Source organism: Monodelphis domestica, chromosome 5 (assembly GCF_027887165.1).
Source record: "Monodelphis domestica isolate mMonDom1 chromosome 5, mMonDom1.pri, whole genome shotgun sequence".
NCBI classification, from domain to species: domain Eukaryota; kingdom Metazoa; phylum Chordata; class Mammalia; order Didelphimorphia; family Didelphidae; genus Monodelphis; species Monodelphis domestica.
This window is the reverse complement of record NC_077231.1, coordinates 130,355,086-130,371,202: the sequence shown is the minus strand read 5'-3', so window position 1 is coordinate 130,371,202 and position 16,117 is coordinate 130,355,086. Positions and strand designations below refer to the sequence as shown.

The window sequence follows — 16,117 nt, the reverse complement described above, 5'->3', positions numbered from 1 at the left end:
CTCCCTCACTCTGCTACGACTCGAAGTCTGTCCCCAAAGTGACTTTCCTGAAGCTCAAGTCACAACAGTGGCCCCTTAGCAGCAAACAAACTCCACACAGTGTCTGGCACGTAAAGCCATCCACAGGATCCAACCTACTTTTGTAGTCCGTCCACACTCCTCCTCCCTATACACGCTGCTTCACACAGGACACGGCCCTTCCCATGGCGGGTCACCCACTCCTCGCCTTTGCTTAGCCTTCCCTCAGGCCAGGAACACACTTCTTCCTAATCTCACTCAGCCCCAGTGCTCAAGGCAAGGTTCAAACGCTCCCTTCCAGGGGGAATTTCCCCCAATGGATCCTGCAAATGTCTTGATACCTACAAGCTGCCTCCCCTGGTTAGGCAGGGACTGCTTTATTCTTTGACTTCCCAGGCTTAGCACTATGTTTGTCACACAATAAAAGCCCGATGATTGATTACAATGACCGACCACAGGACCTCAGACATGCTGAGCATGTTAAATACTTAACAAAAGTTCAAAATAAATTAAATAGGGGCCTAGTTCTACCTAACCCGGTCTCATAACAACATAACATGGTTTTGTAATTGTATCATTTATGCATATAATGAAAGTCAGCCAAGTGATTTCCTTGTTCCAAATGGTGTTCTCTTATGGGGCATCTTGGACTTTCTCCTTGCTCAGCTCAGCAACTAGTGCCAGGGCTTCTGGGGGTTTTAGTGCTTCATTTTTTGGATAATAACAAGGAAAAGCCAAGTCTAACACCTCTCTCCCCCCAACCAAATTCTCACCACAAAAGTCACCACCACTAACAACCCCCAAACAAGATGAGAACCAATGAATGATTTACAATGATTTAAATAGTACATGTTTGTATTGCTGATTTTGGTTTTAGGAGAATAAACCAAAAATTGTACATTTTAACATATTGTTAATAGGACAAAATTAAGATGTTTTAGCATCTTTCTATGCCACAGAACCGTAGAAATAACAGATATTTGTATTTAAAAAAACACAAACAAACCAAAACCCCTTACTTTACATTTAGAGTCAATTCTGTGAATTGGTTTCAAGGCAGAAGAGCAGTAAGGGCTAGTCAATGAGGGTTAAATGACTTGCCCAAGGTCACAGTGGTAAGAAGTATCCAAGACCATATTTGAACCTATCTCTAGGCTTGGCTTTCAAATTATGGAGTTACCTAGCTGCCCCCTGCATATACTTTTTTTTTAAAACCCTTACCTTCCGTCTTGGAGTCAATACTGTGTATTGGCTCCAAGGCAGAAGAGTGGTATGGGCTAGGCAATGGGGGTCAAGTGACTTGCCCAGGGTCACACAGCTGGGAAGTGTCTGAGGCCCTGCATATACTTTTAACAATGATATTGTACTATTTTTTTCTACATTATGAATTCCTGTCTTAAGGGTCACTATGAAACAATACTGTCTTAGGAAAAAAAGGAGCATGACTCTAAGGCAAATAGAAAATAACCATGTATGGAAATAAATCATAATTTTGATATTATATGGATCTACATGTATTTGATGTTAAGGCATAAATATTATGGAAAAATGAAAGGTTTTTAGTATAGCCATGTGCCTGAGAAAAAGCAGATATAAATATTATATTAAGGAATCTGAAGCAGAAAAATATAAAGTACTTTAAAAATTTTTATTTACTTTCTACATGCCTGAGGGCTAAAATTTCCAAAGAATATGAAAAAAAAAGCTAAAGTTTAATGCATTCTAGTTTCTTAGTTCACAAAAAAAGGGATATGATAAAAACATCTTCCACTGTTAAGTTCAAAAATATACAAAAGTGTAGATCATTGAGAAGTATATAGTTTTATAAAAACCATTGAACAGATAGCAAGTTGTCATTAACAATTTTGATTGAGAACCTGAAATTATGGAAAACCTCTTTTTTTCTTTAAGAGATTAGGTATGTGGAGTGTTGTCTATAATATATTATAACATGTTTGCTGTGTAGACTGGTTTTGCTTAACCTTCTATTTGCCACAAAGAGCGCAAAAATTGGGGTATGAGTGTTAAAAACAAAAAGTATCAAATTTAAGCAAAATTTTAAAACAAAGTACAATATTTGAATATAACAGCAGCAAAAAAAAATAGCTAGCATTTACATAGGACCTCAAGATTTACAAATTGCTTTGCATATGCTAATAATGACAATTTTACATCATGTGTTGAGCACTGTGCTAAGCACTTCACAATTATTCTTATTTCATCCCCACAAAGACCCTTTTGAAGTAGGTACCATAATTATCTCCAACCCACCCTTTAGGTGAGGAAACTGAGGAAAACAGAGGCCAAGGGATTTGCCCAGGGTCACGGTCACAAAGCTAGGAAGATTTCATTATTTTATCAAGAACAACAATCCTAGCAACAGGTCCTTGAACAAGCAGTAATGATTCAAAGCAGGTAGCATTATTAAACAATTTTGCCTTCAATTAAAAATATTTTCCCCTTTGAGTAACTTTTTACTCATGATTTTTATTTTTGTCACACTGAACACAAATTTTTCCTATGAGAGCAAATGCGCTCTTAAGAAATAAAAAGAAAATTTCATTATTATTGAAGGAAAACAGAATTAGGCAAATTTTTATTTTAAAGGATTAAAAGTGAGTTAAAAATAACATGCCCTTATTTATCCCTTGTTATGTTTAATGTTTTACAATAGAACTTGTATTAGAGAAATTTATCAAATAATTAGGAAAGGGAGTTACTAATTAAAAGCTTATGAATCCTGACTTAATGTTAACTCTATACAAGAAGCAAGAAAGGTAGGTACAAGAAAAACTGGTATGGAACAACAACTCTATGAAAAAATGCTCTTGAGAAAACCAGGTAATTAGGACACACCAATGGTTTTCAATCACATCTAATTACATAGTTTGTGGAAGAATACACTATCAATAATTATAGTTTTAAGATAACTATAAATTACAAAGTAGAAAGAACATGTTTTTTACATGAATGCAATATTAACAATTAAAGTTTATGATAAATACAAATTACAATGTGGAAAGGTGAATAATTCTGTGGTTAGAACTATTCATTGAAATGTTATATAATTTTCAAAAAAGACTTAATATTACCTTAAAGCATAATAACTAAGCAACAAAACGACTGTCACTGTCTAAAATTGATAACTGATTCTAAAAGTCTTTTATATTTTGTTATTATCATTTTAAAAATAATGACTAATCTATAATAATCTAAAAACAATGAATAATACACAATGAATGTATTGGCATTTTAATGTCTTCAAGGAAGACTCTTGAGTTTAAAAACAGCCATTAAGTAGAGAAGAGATTATACTCAAGACCAACAATTTTAGGCTCATAGGCTCATGCATCTAGAAGTAACAGTGACTAAAAAAGCTTTCTAAAATCCAACCATCCATGAGCAAAATTAAGGAGGAATTGAGGCCAATTCAGCTTAACTGACTTACTCAAGGTCACAGAACTATTAAGCATCAGAGATTTTTGAACTTAAGTTCTTTGGATCCAGAGCCAATAGATATTCTTTGCATTGCAATACTGCTTCCACTTTATATCATAAATGAGATAAGTTTTCTTTTTCTATTGAAGAATTTAAATAGCTTAGCCCTTAGGAGCTTATACATGCCATGAATTGTATAATTGTGTAGACTTTATAGTTTGACTTTTAAACTGTTACTGTAAGCAGATAACCTTTTCCTATTTTCTCTTCATGTCTAGAATTATTTCTTGTTCTACAGGATCAAGAGTTTTTAACCAATATAATGATTATAAATAATTCACCATATTAAAAAAAAAACCATACAAACCAAAATCAAGAGTCAGAAATAGAAGTTTAACACAACAGCAGAAAAGGCTGCAATTTTAAATTTACATTCAAATTACTTTGCTTTCAATTTTTCTGGATAGTTCTCCTCCCTATTCTCATGAGACATTTATTCTAATAATTTAAAACCTGGTCAGTGCTGAAAGAAATTCCTGTGTATTTTACATTAACACTTTATTTTTAAGTTTGGGACTAGTGAAATCAGATGAGTAAAATGAAATAAACTGAGACAACTTAGAAACAGACACATTTTTGTTTTTCTGGTTAATTAAAAATAAGTCTACATTCAGTTTGTGATCTAGCATTAAATCACACATAGTTGATTCAATAGGTTTTACTGATACAAAAGTAGGAGAAAAATCAAATGGACTGGATCACAGCACTGAAAATGTAAGATAAATATGATTAAGGACTCGTGTGAAATCATACATTTGGTTCAAAAAAACTACATAAGCACAAGTGGGGTGTGGCTTAAAAAAAAATCTCTAGCACCCAGCATGGTGTCTGGTACAGAGTCTGTTCTTAGGAAATAGTCACCGAGTTCTGTGTTGTGTTGGGGGCACCACATTTTATAAAGGACACTAATAAGAGCTGGAGATTATCCAGGAGCCAAACAGTATGACCAAGGACCTAAATGTGTGGTCATAGGAAGATCAAGTGGAAAAACCAGAGATTTAGGCAGGAGAAGAGAAGACAAAAGGGGATATGTTAGTGGTCTTCAGGGTGTATCAAGTGTAAGTGTTTTGCTTGACCCCAGGAGGTGGGACTAGATTTGCCTTTAAGGAAAATTTGTGAAAAATAAGGACCATTCAAAAGGAGAATGGGATGCCTCAGAATGTCAATAGTTCCTGAGAGTTAAAGCTGCTTTGGCACCATAATTCATGCAGCCCAATTACCTTGTTTTACATAATGGGTTCTCCCTCACTTGAAGTCTTCAAATTAAGGAAAGGTCTGGGATTACTACTGTTAAGGAATGCTTTAGAATGGATTCTTATTCTATGCTGAACAGGTGGGTCTCTGAGGTTCTATCCAACTCCAAGATTCTATGAATCTGAATCATGTGTTAACAGGAAAAATAGCAAAAAAGCTGCTCTCTAGAGACGAAGAATTTTAGAGTTAAGCAGGAGAACATCAGCTCCCATACTATCCTTGTACAGAACAAGAAATGAAGGGTTAGTAGAGGCGAAATGATTTGTCCAAGGTCACGGAACTGGTCCGTAGGGGCACAGCTCAGACCACACACAGTGTACACCTCCTGACTCCTCTGTTATTTTTATGAGCTAAATTGACTAAATTCTAAAGTTATAAAATTATAAAACAAAAGACTGTAGACTTCTGTTTACTCACCTCTGTAATAGAAGAGGCATAGGTCAGAAAGCACAAACCAGCGTTTCTTCCACAGCTTCATACCAGTACTATCCTGCATCAAATCAGTATGTTTTAAGAATTTTCACTTCCAAAAATTTAAGTTGACTCCCAATACATTTATAATAATGCACAGAACCATATACTTAAAAGTTGAAAAGCAAAAAGTCCCTTAACAAATTATATATAATCATAAGTAAAAAAAGACTAATCTGAAGTTAAATAAAGTTTTTCCATTAATGAACACTGTAATCAGAAAATTTCCCAAGACTACTGAACTCAAGTAACTATTAAATGAAGAGAATGCTAAAAAGAAATTTCATTTGGTTTTATCTTTTTAAGTAATTTTGAATACATTCTTCTGGGCACATATGACCACCAACTGGGCATGAGGATAAAATAAACAATGTATGCCTTCTGGCAAACTAGAAATAATAAATATGCTAATGTAAAACAAGAAAGGTATGTCTATTTAAATTATTTCTATGGCTAGTGGGATTTCAAATGATTAGTGAATAGTATACTGAAATTACAGATTACACATAAATTCTATCAACACTTTAAAGATATATATAGTCACTGTTCAATTTTTGCTCACTTTGTAGAACAAATTTACCATCTGGCAACACATTTCTTCCCGAATAACATAGTTCATAAAAATGAATCAGCTTTAAACAAAATTATACAATTTTTTAGAAAAGCCATAAAATAAGTCTACATACTCTAAATCAAAGAGAAAAAATATACATTGACCCCTGAGAAATTATCTTTCATAGAGAAATGGCATTTTATATGCACTCAAATATACATCCATTAAATTATTTCCTTGTTATTAATACCATTTCAAAACAATTCTGAGATTAAAAAGCAATAATTTGATATTTGGGACAAAAGGGGTATGTGTGACAAAGAGAAGACCCCCGACAAACAGGCTCTGAATTGTCATTTAGCACTGTAATTATAACCATCACTGTAACTTGGTGCTTAGAACACTACCAGGACCATCAAATATAAAGTTCACATGATACATTTCCTATTATCTGTGCTGTCTGAAAGATGTAGAAAATGTATACACATGCAGGTAATAAAAGCTTAGTCACCCACCACACTGGGCTATGTTATATAGTGCTGAAACCCAACAAATGAATCTAGAAATCTGACCGGTTAAAAGAGATGTCAGTGCTTTTACATGTTGAAGCTCATTATAGGAGACACACTCAGTTTGTGTTGGCATAAAAGCATGTGTGCGTATATGTGTGTGTGTAGTCAGGATCTGTTATTTCATTTTGGTAGTCCCCACCGGAGACGACCAACATAAACAGGCAATTTCTTTGCAACTTAAGAGAATTGTCAAGGGCACTGAGTCTTTCCTATAAGCAAATATGTATTTTGTTTCACCGTCTGACAAATAGGGAAATGTTATTATATGATAATAAAATTACAACTAATATTACTTGCCTTCTTGGGGATTGGGGGTAGGAAGGAAGGGGAAAAAGGAATGAGATAAGAGATTATTTTGGACACACATAATGTGAGAATTTGTTTCTCTTGGATAAGCATATTTATTAAATTTTATTACATATTTAAAATAAATTAATGTTACATATTATAAAAATATAAAAATAAATGGTAACTAAAAAAAGTCATACTGCCAGCATAAATCAGAGATGAAACTTTCATAAAGGACTTTCTGACTTCAAATGGGATGAGCATTCTACTAAAGCATTTCAGCAACTGATTTATTAAAGCTGAGGTGAAATTGTATACATGCACAAGCACACATATATGCTCAGGTATTATTAAGCAAGAAAGAATGAAATCTTAGCACATTTTTCTTATGGAATAAGCTAAAATCTCTGAATGAAATTTCTACCCTAGCAGGGTAATTCTGGTATATTAAATGACTATATTTTCCAAAACTGATTACTTTTCATTTTTTATTCTCTTTCTCTAAACAAAGCCTCAAAGTATACTCTATTTTAAATCATGAAAATTCCATTATCCTTAATATTGTTTTCCTTATACATTTGAAAATAAAAAATAATGGAAAGACCACCATTGCAAATTTCAAATTCCATTTTTATAACCTAAAGATTCAATGCTTCACCTATTATTGGATAGAAAATTAAAAAGTACCTGTTTGTAAAGCCAACCTCGTCTGACAACAGGTGCATTGGGATTCCTTTTAATTGAGTTTGATCTCTTTCCAAAATTATGAACTTTTTTTGAAGACCGTGAAGACTAAATGGAATGAAAAGTTAGAAAATGAAATGCCTACAGATGTGATCAAAACATTATTCTATGATTATGAGAAACTCATTTATTTTGTAGCTTTCTTAGTGCCCAGCCCAGTGCTTTGCATGTGGTAGACATTCTAAATGTTCAATAAATTTAAATAGACATATTAAAATACTAGAAAATACTACAAAATGCTTTTAAAATCTTGTGAAAAGGACACATGAAAATAAAAGTTCTTATTGACTTGAAAGTTAGTATGGTAAATACTACCAAAAAAAGAGCATGACATATGTACTAAAAAGACTTAGACAAGAATCTTGACTCTGCTATCCACCATGGATTCAATCTGAGCAAAACAAATTAGGTCTCAAAATTCTCATTTGTAAAATGTAAAATTATACCGAAGGTCTCATCCAACTCTAGATTTCATGGTCATGGATTTCCATAAGTCTTGTATGGGAAGTTTTTAATCCCTTATTTGTTTTAAAGATTTATAATAATGAAGATTTTGTTTTCTACAAAGAAAGAATATGGCCAAGGTCCTGAAAGATCATACTGTTTTTAAACCTGTACCTTCTGTCTTGGAATCAATACTGTGTATTGGTTCCAAGGCAGAAGAGTGGTAAGGGCTAGGCAATGGGGATTAAATGACTTGCCCAGGGTCACACAGCTGGGAAGTGTCTGAGGCCAGATTTGAACCTAGGACCTCCCATCTCTAGACCTGGCTCTCAATCCACTGAGCTACCCAGTTGCCCCCATGTCCTTTAATTCTAAAGGACTTTGAAAACAGGCAAAGGGAAAGTTAGTTTAAAAAAAAAAATAGCTTAGGAACAAAACAAGGTCTGAATACTACAAAGATGCCTGTGTGTGTGTGTGTGTGTGTGTGTGTGTACACACACACACATATATATATATATATATATATATATATATGATGAATACTTTAAGAAGAGATTTTAGAGGTCTTAGTTATGGTAACCATCAATATCCCACTTTAAAAGGTATTCACTTAAAAGCACTCCAACAAGATCTATTTCAACAAGCTACAGGGAGAGGCAAAAAAGGGCTATTGATAAAGAGGTCACCATTTCTTAAAGTTGGTTGTCACCTCAAAGAGGAGATTGAAAGAGGAAAGACACCACCATAATCAGGGAATATTTGCTCTACTTGTCATGTGGAGAAACAAGATCACAAAGAATCATACTAGTGAAGAATTTATGTCAAATACTATGGAGAAATATGTTGGGACATTTATCAATATTATCTCATAAAACAGTAAAACGTGGTAGAGAAAAATTGAAGGATACAGAAAGTTGAGTGAAATACATTCTAATTAATTGAGCTAAATCATTCTGAATGCATTTAAAAAACTGAAGGTCAAAAGATGAAGAATGGAAACAATCTATCAAGATTTTATAACCTCCTTTTTACCACCAAGGACAGTGGAATCACTACATTTGGCATTGGTTCCTGTGGGGGAAGCTTCACAGGATCTTAATATATTTTAGTGGCAAAAATCCTTAGAGATCAAGTAATCCAACACCTCATTTACAGATGAGGAAAGTGAGACTCAGAAAGACTAAGGAACATGCCTGTCACATATGTAAGTGACAGAAACAAGATCTTAACTGGGATATGCTGACTCTCAATCTAACTCTTTCTGGCTTGATTAAACTAAGTAGATACCAAGGAGGCCTACTGTGGAGGTGACAGTTGTTGAGATTGCTGAAGGATTCTCAGGAAACCTGGGAATGGTAAGCATAGTGAATAATTTTTTAAGCCACTAACAAAGAAAGCTTACTCATCAAATATGAATAATTATCAGTCTTATGCTTATATTTTCCTATAATCATAAACTCATAATCAGAACAACCTATTTATACTTAGAAAACATCCTTAACAGAGGCAATGAAAAGGAACGGGCAGGCTTTTGCAAGTGACTTTTCTATAGCCAACCACAGTTTTAAAGGAACACTTAACTAAGAGATGACATGGTGATTACTGTTTGCTGACTATGAAAAAAAACAACTCACATTTTATTGGATAGAGTAAAATGATGTCTTAGGAGGTCTCCCTTCAGAAGGCGACACCAATGTATACATGAAGAAGTTATAACAATGTGAAAGAAGGAGAATTCTGTGACATTTTGGAACTATCAAGGGGGAAGAAAGGTTCCAGAAAGGCATGTGCCCCTGTCACAGAACTCTAGCTAAAGTGTTGCGATGGAGAAACAATTCTTAATGGATCCATTTCTAGATAGCACAAACACGACAGGGTTCCCTGAATGACAGCTATAAATATTCAAAACTGACCTTCCACACAGAAAGAAAAATCAAGGCCATCAAGAACGTGTATTGCTGAAATTTAGGCTACGGGAAAGAGGAGCAGTACGGTACGAATGTGTGTGGGAATCTGGACTTAAGACGGCTTGGTAGGAATTCTGGATCCTGGCACTTCAGCAGTATGTGCGACCCTCTGGCAAATTGTTTAATTTTCTCACAGTGTTGTCCTCCCTCCCTCAAAGGGCTTTTCTACAAGGTCTACAAATATTCACTGAGCATCTACCACGTGTAAGGAGTTGTGTTAACTGAGAAGAAAATATGAAGACAAAAAGCAAAACGAATGTCCTGCCCTTAAGGAGTAGCAAGTTCCTGTGAAGCAGAACAGGTAAAAAAAGCAGTCGCCTGATACAGCCTGAGGGAGGGAATGACTTCAGGAGGGAGGAAAGCCTGAGCACAGACTCGGGAGGCAAACAGTGAGGGAGTGGGCCCGAGAGGTTACATTTCAGCCAGATGATGAAAGGCTTCCAAGGCCAGGCTAAGGAAGAGGCAGCCCATTAAAATGATTAAAAGGAGGAAGGGGAACAGCTGGGTAGCTCAGTGGATTGAGAGCCAGGCCCAGAGACGGGAGGTCCTGGGTTCAAATCTGGCCTCAGACACTTCCCAGCTGTGTGACCCTAGGCAAGTCACTTAACCCCCACTGTCTAGCCCATACCACTCTTCTGCCTTGGAACCAATGCTCAGTACTGATTCCAAGATGGAAGGAGAGGATTAAAAATAAAAAAGGAAGTGCCAGGGCAGACGGGTGCTGTGAAGAAGTCAACTGTAAGGAGAGAGGCCACAGCCTGAAGAAAGCCAAGAAGGGGACCTGTGGGGGAGGTTGTGGAGGGGCCCAGACAAGATGCTGAGCAGTCTTAAGTGTAAGAACATGAGAGGATTCTATCTCAAACATACGCAAATGGAGCTGCACACACATACAGTGCTTAAAGGCTGGCGAAGCGCTTTACAGATGCCTCATTTGTCCTGCTAAGGCTCCGGGAGGTTGTGTGCAGGGCACACCTGGCAGCTCTCATTCTGACCTGCTTCATGCTATGCCCCCGCTCCAAGTACTTCCCTACAACTTCTTTTCAGTTGTCTTCAGAGCATTGTTTTCCTCATTAGACAGTAAACGTCTTTTTTTTCTTTTTTCTATTTGTACCCTCAACACATAGTCGCCTGCTTGGCATATAGTAATAAATAATGACATGTTTACACTGTTTAGTGAACTGAAAAGCAATCATCCATAAATTTTGCAGTTGAGGAAACTGAGGCAGATAGAACGGTCATAGGGCAGCAAGATGCCCCAGTGGGTTGAGAGCCAGGCCAGAGAGGGAAGGTCCTGGGTTCAAATGTGGCCTCAGACACTTCTCACTGTGTGACCCTGCACAAGGCACTTGGCTCTAACGGCTTTGCCCTTACTGCTCTTCTGCCTTTAGAACCCAAACGCAAAAGGCAGAAGGGGAAGGTTTCTTTTTTTGGTTTTTGTTTTGTTTTTAAAGAAAGGTTAAGGAACTTGCCCAGTGCCCATAGTGGGGGCTCAGATCTTCCTGACTCTATGCCGCCTGGCTGGCCTTCTACCACTTAGCTGCTTAGCAAATGGTCAGCTAGTAGTTGGCAAAGCAGCTCCGAAGCTCCTTGGGAGAGGGATGAAGGGGACAGATCTAGAATCATCGCCACAGAACTGAACAAGAGTGCTTAGGTGGAAAAGGTCAAGGCCTGAGCCTTGGGGCACGCTCACCGGGGGTGGGGTGGCGACATGCCAAAGGAGACCAACTTAATGAAGGTTATTATCCTAGAGAGCCTGGGGGACACTCCGAAATGCAGTCACCATGCCGGCACGGCCCCAGCTCTTCCTCTGTTCCCAGGCCCCGTTTCTCCTCTGCAGGGGACATAAGGATGCATATGGACGGAAGGTACCCATAGGCACAGGATGCCAATCAAATAGGCGGCCACTGTGTTTGAGGGGACAGCAATACATTGAATTAAATTCCCAAATAAAAGGAACAGCAAAGAAGGAACTCGTTGCAAAATTATGAAGATTACTCTAAGGGATAAGAATCAGTTGCAACAAGGTTCCAAGACGGGCCAAACACAGATAGAGGGACTCTTAAAGGAGGACTTTGTTTGCTGAGTGGTAGAAGTGGAAGTGTAAAAGTGGCAGTAAGAAAAAGAAGTATGCTTATTCCTATGAATAGTGAAGTGGGACTAGAATTTAACACTATGAGGAAATGGAAGAGAAATTTTAATGACCTTAAGCTTCCCTTCCCCATTTAAAAAAACACTGTTTCTATTGATGTATTTCATTTTCATATTATCTACATTGTCTAATATATCCCTAATCCACTCCTACATCCACAGAACCATCCTTTATAATAATTGAAAAAAAAGTCCCGTTAACTTAACAAAAATAAAGCTCAACACAATACTGAACATTCAGTCACCCTATCTCCTACAAAGAAAAATGAGGTTGAAGAGTGAATGGCTAAACTAAAAAAAAAAAGAAAAGAAAAAAGCCAACATTCTTCTAGTGATTCTATATGGCTTTTAAGAATAGAATAGCAACATCATCCTTCAAAGAATTAGTTTCAGTTCAGCCACAGGGTAATAGAGAAGTGTATAGTATACTTGAATAGCTTGGAGCATATTCCTAAGAAAGAATGGATATGAGAAATAGTACAAAGTATGTTATCAGAGAAATGAACCCTGAAAAAGGAGGTGAGTTGGTTATTGAGCAAGAACAAATGATCAGGGCAGCAGGATTGAGAGCCAGGTCTAGAGACGGACGTCCTGGGTTCAAATGTGACCTCAAGACACTTCCTAGCTGTGTGACCCTGGGCAAGTCACTTGATCCCCAACCAATACAGAGTATTGAATCTAAGGTGGAAGGTAAGGGTTAAAAAAAAAAAGAAGAGGATAAGGGTTAAAAAAAAAAGAAGAGGACAGGTAGGTAGACAGACTTTAGCAGAGATTTTACAGTTGTTAGCTGCTGGGGCTGATGTGATATGATATTATAGTTAAATGATCAAACTAGTAACTTCTTGTAAACCTAACCTAACATATGCACATAATATTTTAATTCCTTTAACTTGATCAATAAGTGAAATTCAAGAAATAAAGCCAAGAAAAACTTAAAAAAAAAAAAGAACAAATGATCATTGATGAACAACCCATACACTAATGATAAAGTGATATTAGGATATCAGAAAAGTCCCAACTTAGTTGGGTGATCCCCTGTGAACGATTTATGGTAGAATATGAATAAGGCAACCAACCCAATCATGCCTTCTTAACTTGTAGGACACTCAGCTAAACTAGTGGAGGGAGCACCTATGTCATGACTCATAGATCTATTTAAGTACTAAATAGTAGAGCCAGAGTTTATTTTAATTATAAGATATTTTTCTACCTGATGTTTAAATAAGTGAAGATTTAATAAATATATAGTACCAAACAAAATTGCAAGTAAAAATGGAGACTATACTCTTAACTGTACAATGAAAACACCCTTCATACAAAGAAAGCCATAAAAATTCAGAATCAACACAATTAGTGTTACAGTTAGAAATTTAGATGACTATAACATAATCAAAATAGGGCTGAAGAGATCATCTTTAAGGTTATGTAGTTTTTCTCAAATTTGGTAAAAAAGTGAACTTAAACCACTCCAGAAATATGGTGTTTATACAATTTTAAAATCTAGCAAAGTATATTATAGAACTTCATTTAATAAAACTAAGTTTTAACATTAATAGTTTATTTCTAGATAGATATTGACAACTATCAATAAACTTTAACATGTTAAAGCTATTTATTTATTCTGGGAAATGGTTAAAATTTGTCACATTAGTTACATACTTCAAAAGCCTTTTGTGAGTGAAAACTATGATTGTCAATTCTGTAGAGTTGGAAGGGATATTCCTAAGGGTTTGCAATAACTGAAAAACAATACATGTTTTAATTTAAAGTTCCAAAAATCCTAGTTATTAATAGTTCTCTTTAAAGATGAAGATGTATAAACCTCCGAGTTTACAAAATCGTTTTTTCAGACTTTTTTTTGATCCAGTATTTTTTCATTAATTTTTCTTTCTTTTGCTCCCAGCATCCCAAAACACAGATAGGCAGACACACATGCAAAATCCAGAAGGAATAATTATCACAAGAGTAGAAAGCTGAAGGACACAGATGTGACAAGGATCCAGCAAGTAATATCTTACCTCCTAACTAAAGACAATATAAGCTTTTAAAACTGAAATGGGGACTTATCTACTAAAAACTTCTCATTTCAAATCCTTTTTTTACCTTCTTCCAACTTCTGCTTTAGTTTCTTGACTAACTTCTCCTTTTTTGGTTTGAAAACTTTTCCATTTTCTCTTGACAATGTATAAAATTTTTTCAGCAAAAAGTTTATTAACATCCATGACTTTATTCAGCACTTTAATTGAAGTCGGAATTTGCTTTAGCTAAATCATTAGCCTTCCTTTGTAGTCTTGCTTTAACTTAAATACAGCTGCAGCACTATTATTCTTGATGCATGTGGCTTTTTGTCCTCTGTAATTATGACTGGGGTCACTCTTGATATATCTGGAAACAACAATCCCTGCCAATGTATAATAAATACACCAAAGGAATGTTTCCTTTCCAAATGAATATAGGCTTCTTTGAAATCACAGTGATGTAACAAACTGCCTAACAGGAACAGTTTACAGATATAGTAATAGATTCTTCTGATCAATGAGTTTCATTCCATCTAAAGAGCATTAGAAGTTATAAATGACAAGTTGTAAGTCATATTATTATTGAACTTGTCTATCTTTTTAGGAAAAAAATGTCATCAAGGAGCCTGAAGGTGTCATGGGCTCCCTTCAGCTAATAAAAGTCATTTGCTGAAATTCTCAAATATGTCCAGTGGCTTTCATAGACTATATAATTAATAACCTTCTTGAGACAACATATTGGTTTTGAATTTATAACTTTCACAAATTTCCTGAATATCATTTGACTGAAGGGATTGTTTGCTCTGTTGAACCTTTCTTCCAAAAGGACAAAACAGAAGATGTGTCAAGATTTCTATAATACTATTTTCCCAACATCATAGGGTTCCACAAGCTACATAAGAGTAGAAATGATACATAAGAAAACAATGATGAAGAAAACCCCAAAAAGTGGCTAGAGTGGATAAAGTATATACAGAAGAAGTCGATGTGTCTATAAATCCATGTCTACTTTTCCATCTTTGACAATAATCTATAAATGTACTAATATCATTGAAAAAGATAAGAAGCCTACAGAAAGACTTTTGCAAACAATATTCTACAGGAGAAGGCACTATGCCATTGTACACAAAGAGAATACCCGCTACTACTTTGCTTGTTTAGCATATATCAAACAACATTTGATCCAGGAGAGCAAAACATTCCTTTACAAGCTTTTCCTCCCAAGCAGTAGGTCAGTATCCTACCAATCCCCCAGGATGTAATGACAGGTACTATTGGATGATCCTCTAATTACCGAAATCATGGTAGAAATTTAAAAAGTGACCAAAAGTATTTGCTTCTTAAACTAAAGTTTTCCAACACAAAGTTCAAATGGAAGAGGGATTCCTTACGATGTAGAGAAAAATGAGGGTCCCTAGAGTAGAGGTGTCAAACTAGAAGCCTCCAGACCTCCTAATGAGACCCTAACCAGATTAAATAAAAATACAAGTCAATATATGCAGCCCACAAGGATCTCTTTCTATTTAAGTATGACACCACTGCTTTACAGGGTTTTGCTGACTGCGTTGTCTTCTAACTTTGTAGCCTTCTAAATAAGATCCAAAATCCCTCAACAAAATTTAATTTAAAAACTAAGTGGATGACAAATGCCTCTTATCCAGAGGGATATGCAGTTGGACAGACAATCTCTAGAGAGGGTGTGTTAGTACATGTATCTTAGACAAACATGTTGGAGATGGCCCCACACTGAACCGGAAGAGGAAAACGAGTTCAAACTGCATTGGCGGAGATGCAGTGTTTTCCGTGATCCCAAACTTCTGCAGGAACCCAAAGGCTGGCTGGTGTGTTCCCCAGCAAGGCTCTTCTCAGGGGCTGTGCGGAGCTGAGGCAGGGAATGCCAGTGTCTCCCGGAAGAATTAGAACGGAAGGTCATTTGAAGGGGCCCAGAGGCACAGCTGGGCAGGAGTCCCCTACACCTTGTTACCAACTAAGAACTAGTCAAAGAGAAGCCAAATCAAGAACCTCACTGGGGGGATACAGGATCAGAAAAGGAGAGAAAGAGGCAGAAGCTGATTGACAGCTCCTCTGTTACATGCCAACGATGCCCAGAAAATTACAGGACAACTTCAAGCACACAGGAGA

At 36.2% G+C, this 16,117-nt stretch overlaps 1 protein-coding gene across 33 annotated transcripts in view; it reads right to left on the bottom strand.

Annotated features, from left to right (window-relative positions):
• PLEKHA5 (pleckstrin homology domain containing A5) overlaps window positions 1-16,117 on the bottom strand; it is a 179,151-nt gene that overhangs the window by 76,486 nt on the left and 86,548 nt on the right. For 31 of the 33 annotated variants that reach the window (XR_008912200.1, XR_008912199.1, XM_007503558.2 and 28 more), the window contains 2 exons: window positions 7,342-7,446; window positions 5,188-5,260 (listed from right to left, as the gene is read on the bottom strand). Coding sequence is in view for 31 of the 33 variants with exons in the window: in XM_007503558.2 (XP_007503620.2) it covers window positions 5,188-5,260; window positions 7,342-7,446 (178 nt within the window). In the remaining 2 variants the exon portion in view is untranslated. Of the gene's footprint in view, window positions 1-1,652; window positions 4,223-5,187; window positions 5,261-7,341; window positions 7,447-16,117 lie in introns of those variants that run through there. The other 2 variants (XM_056799334.1, XM_007503579.3) reach the window with 1 other exon arrangement.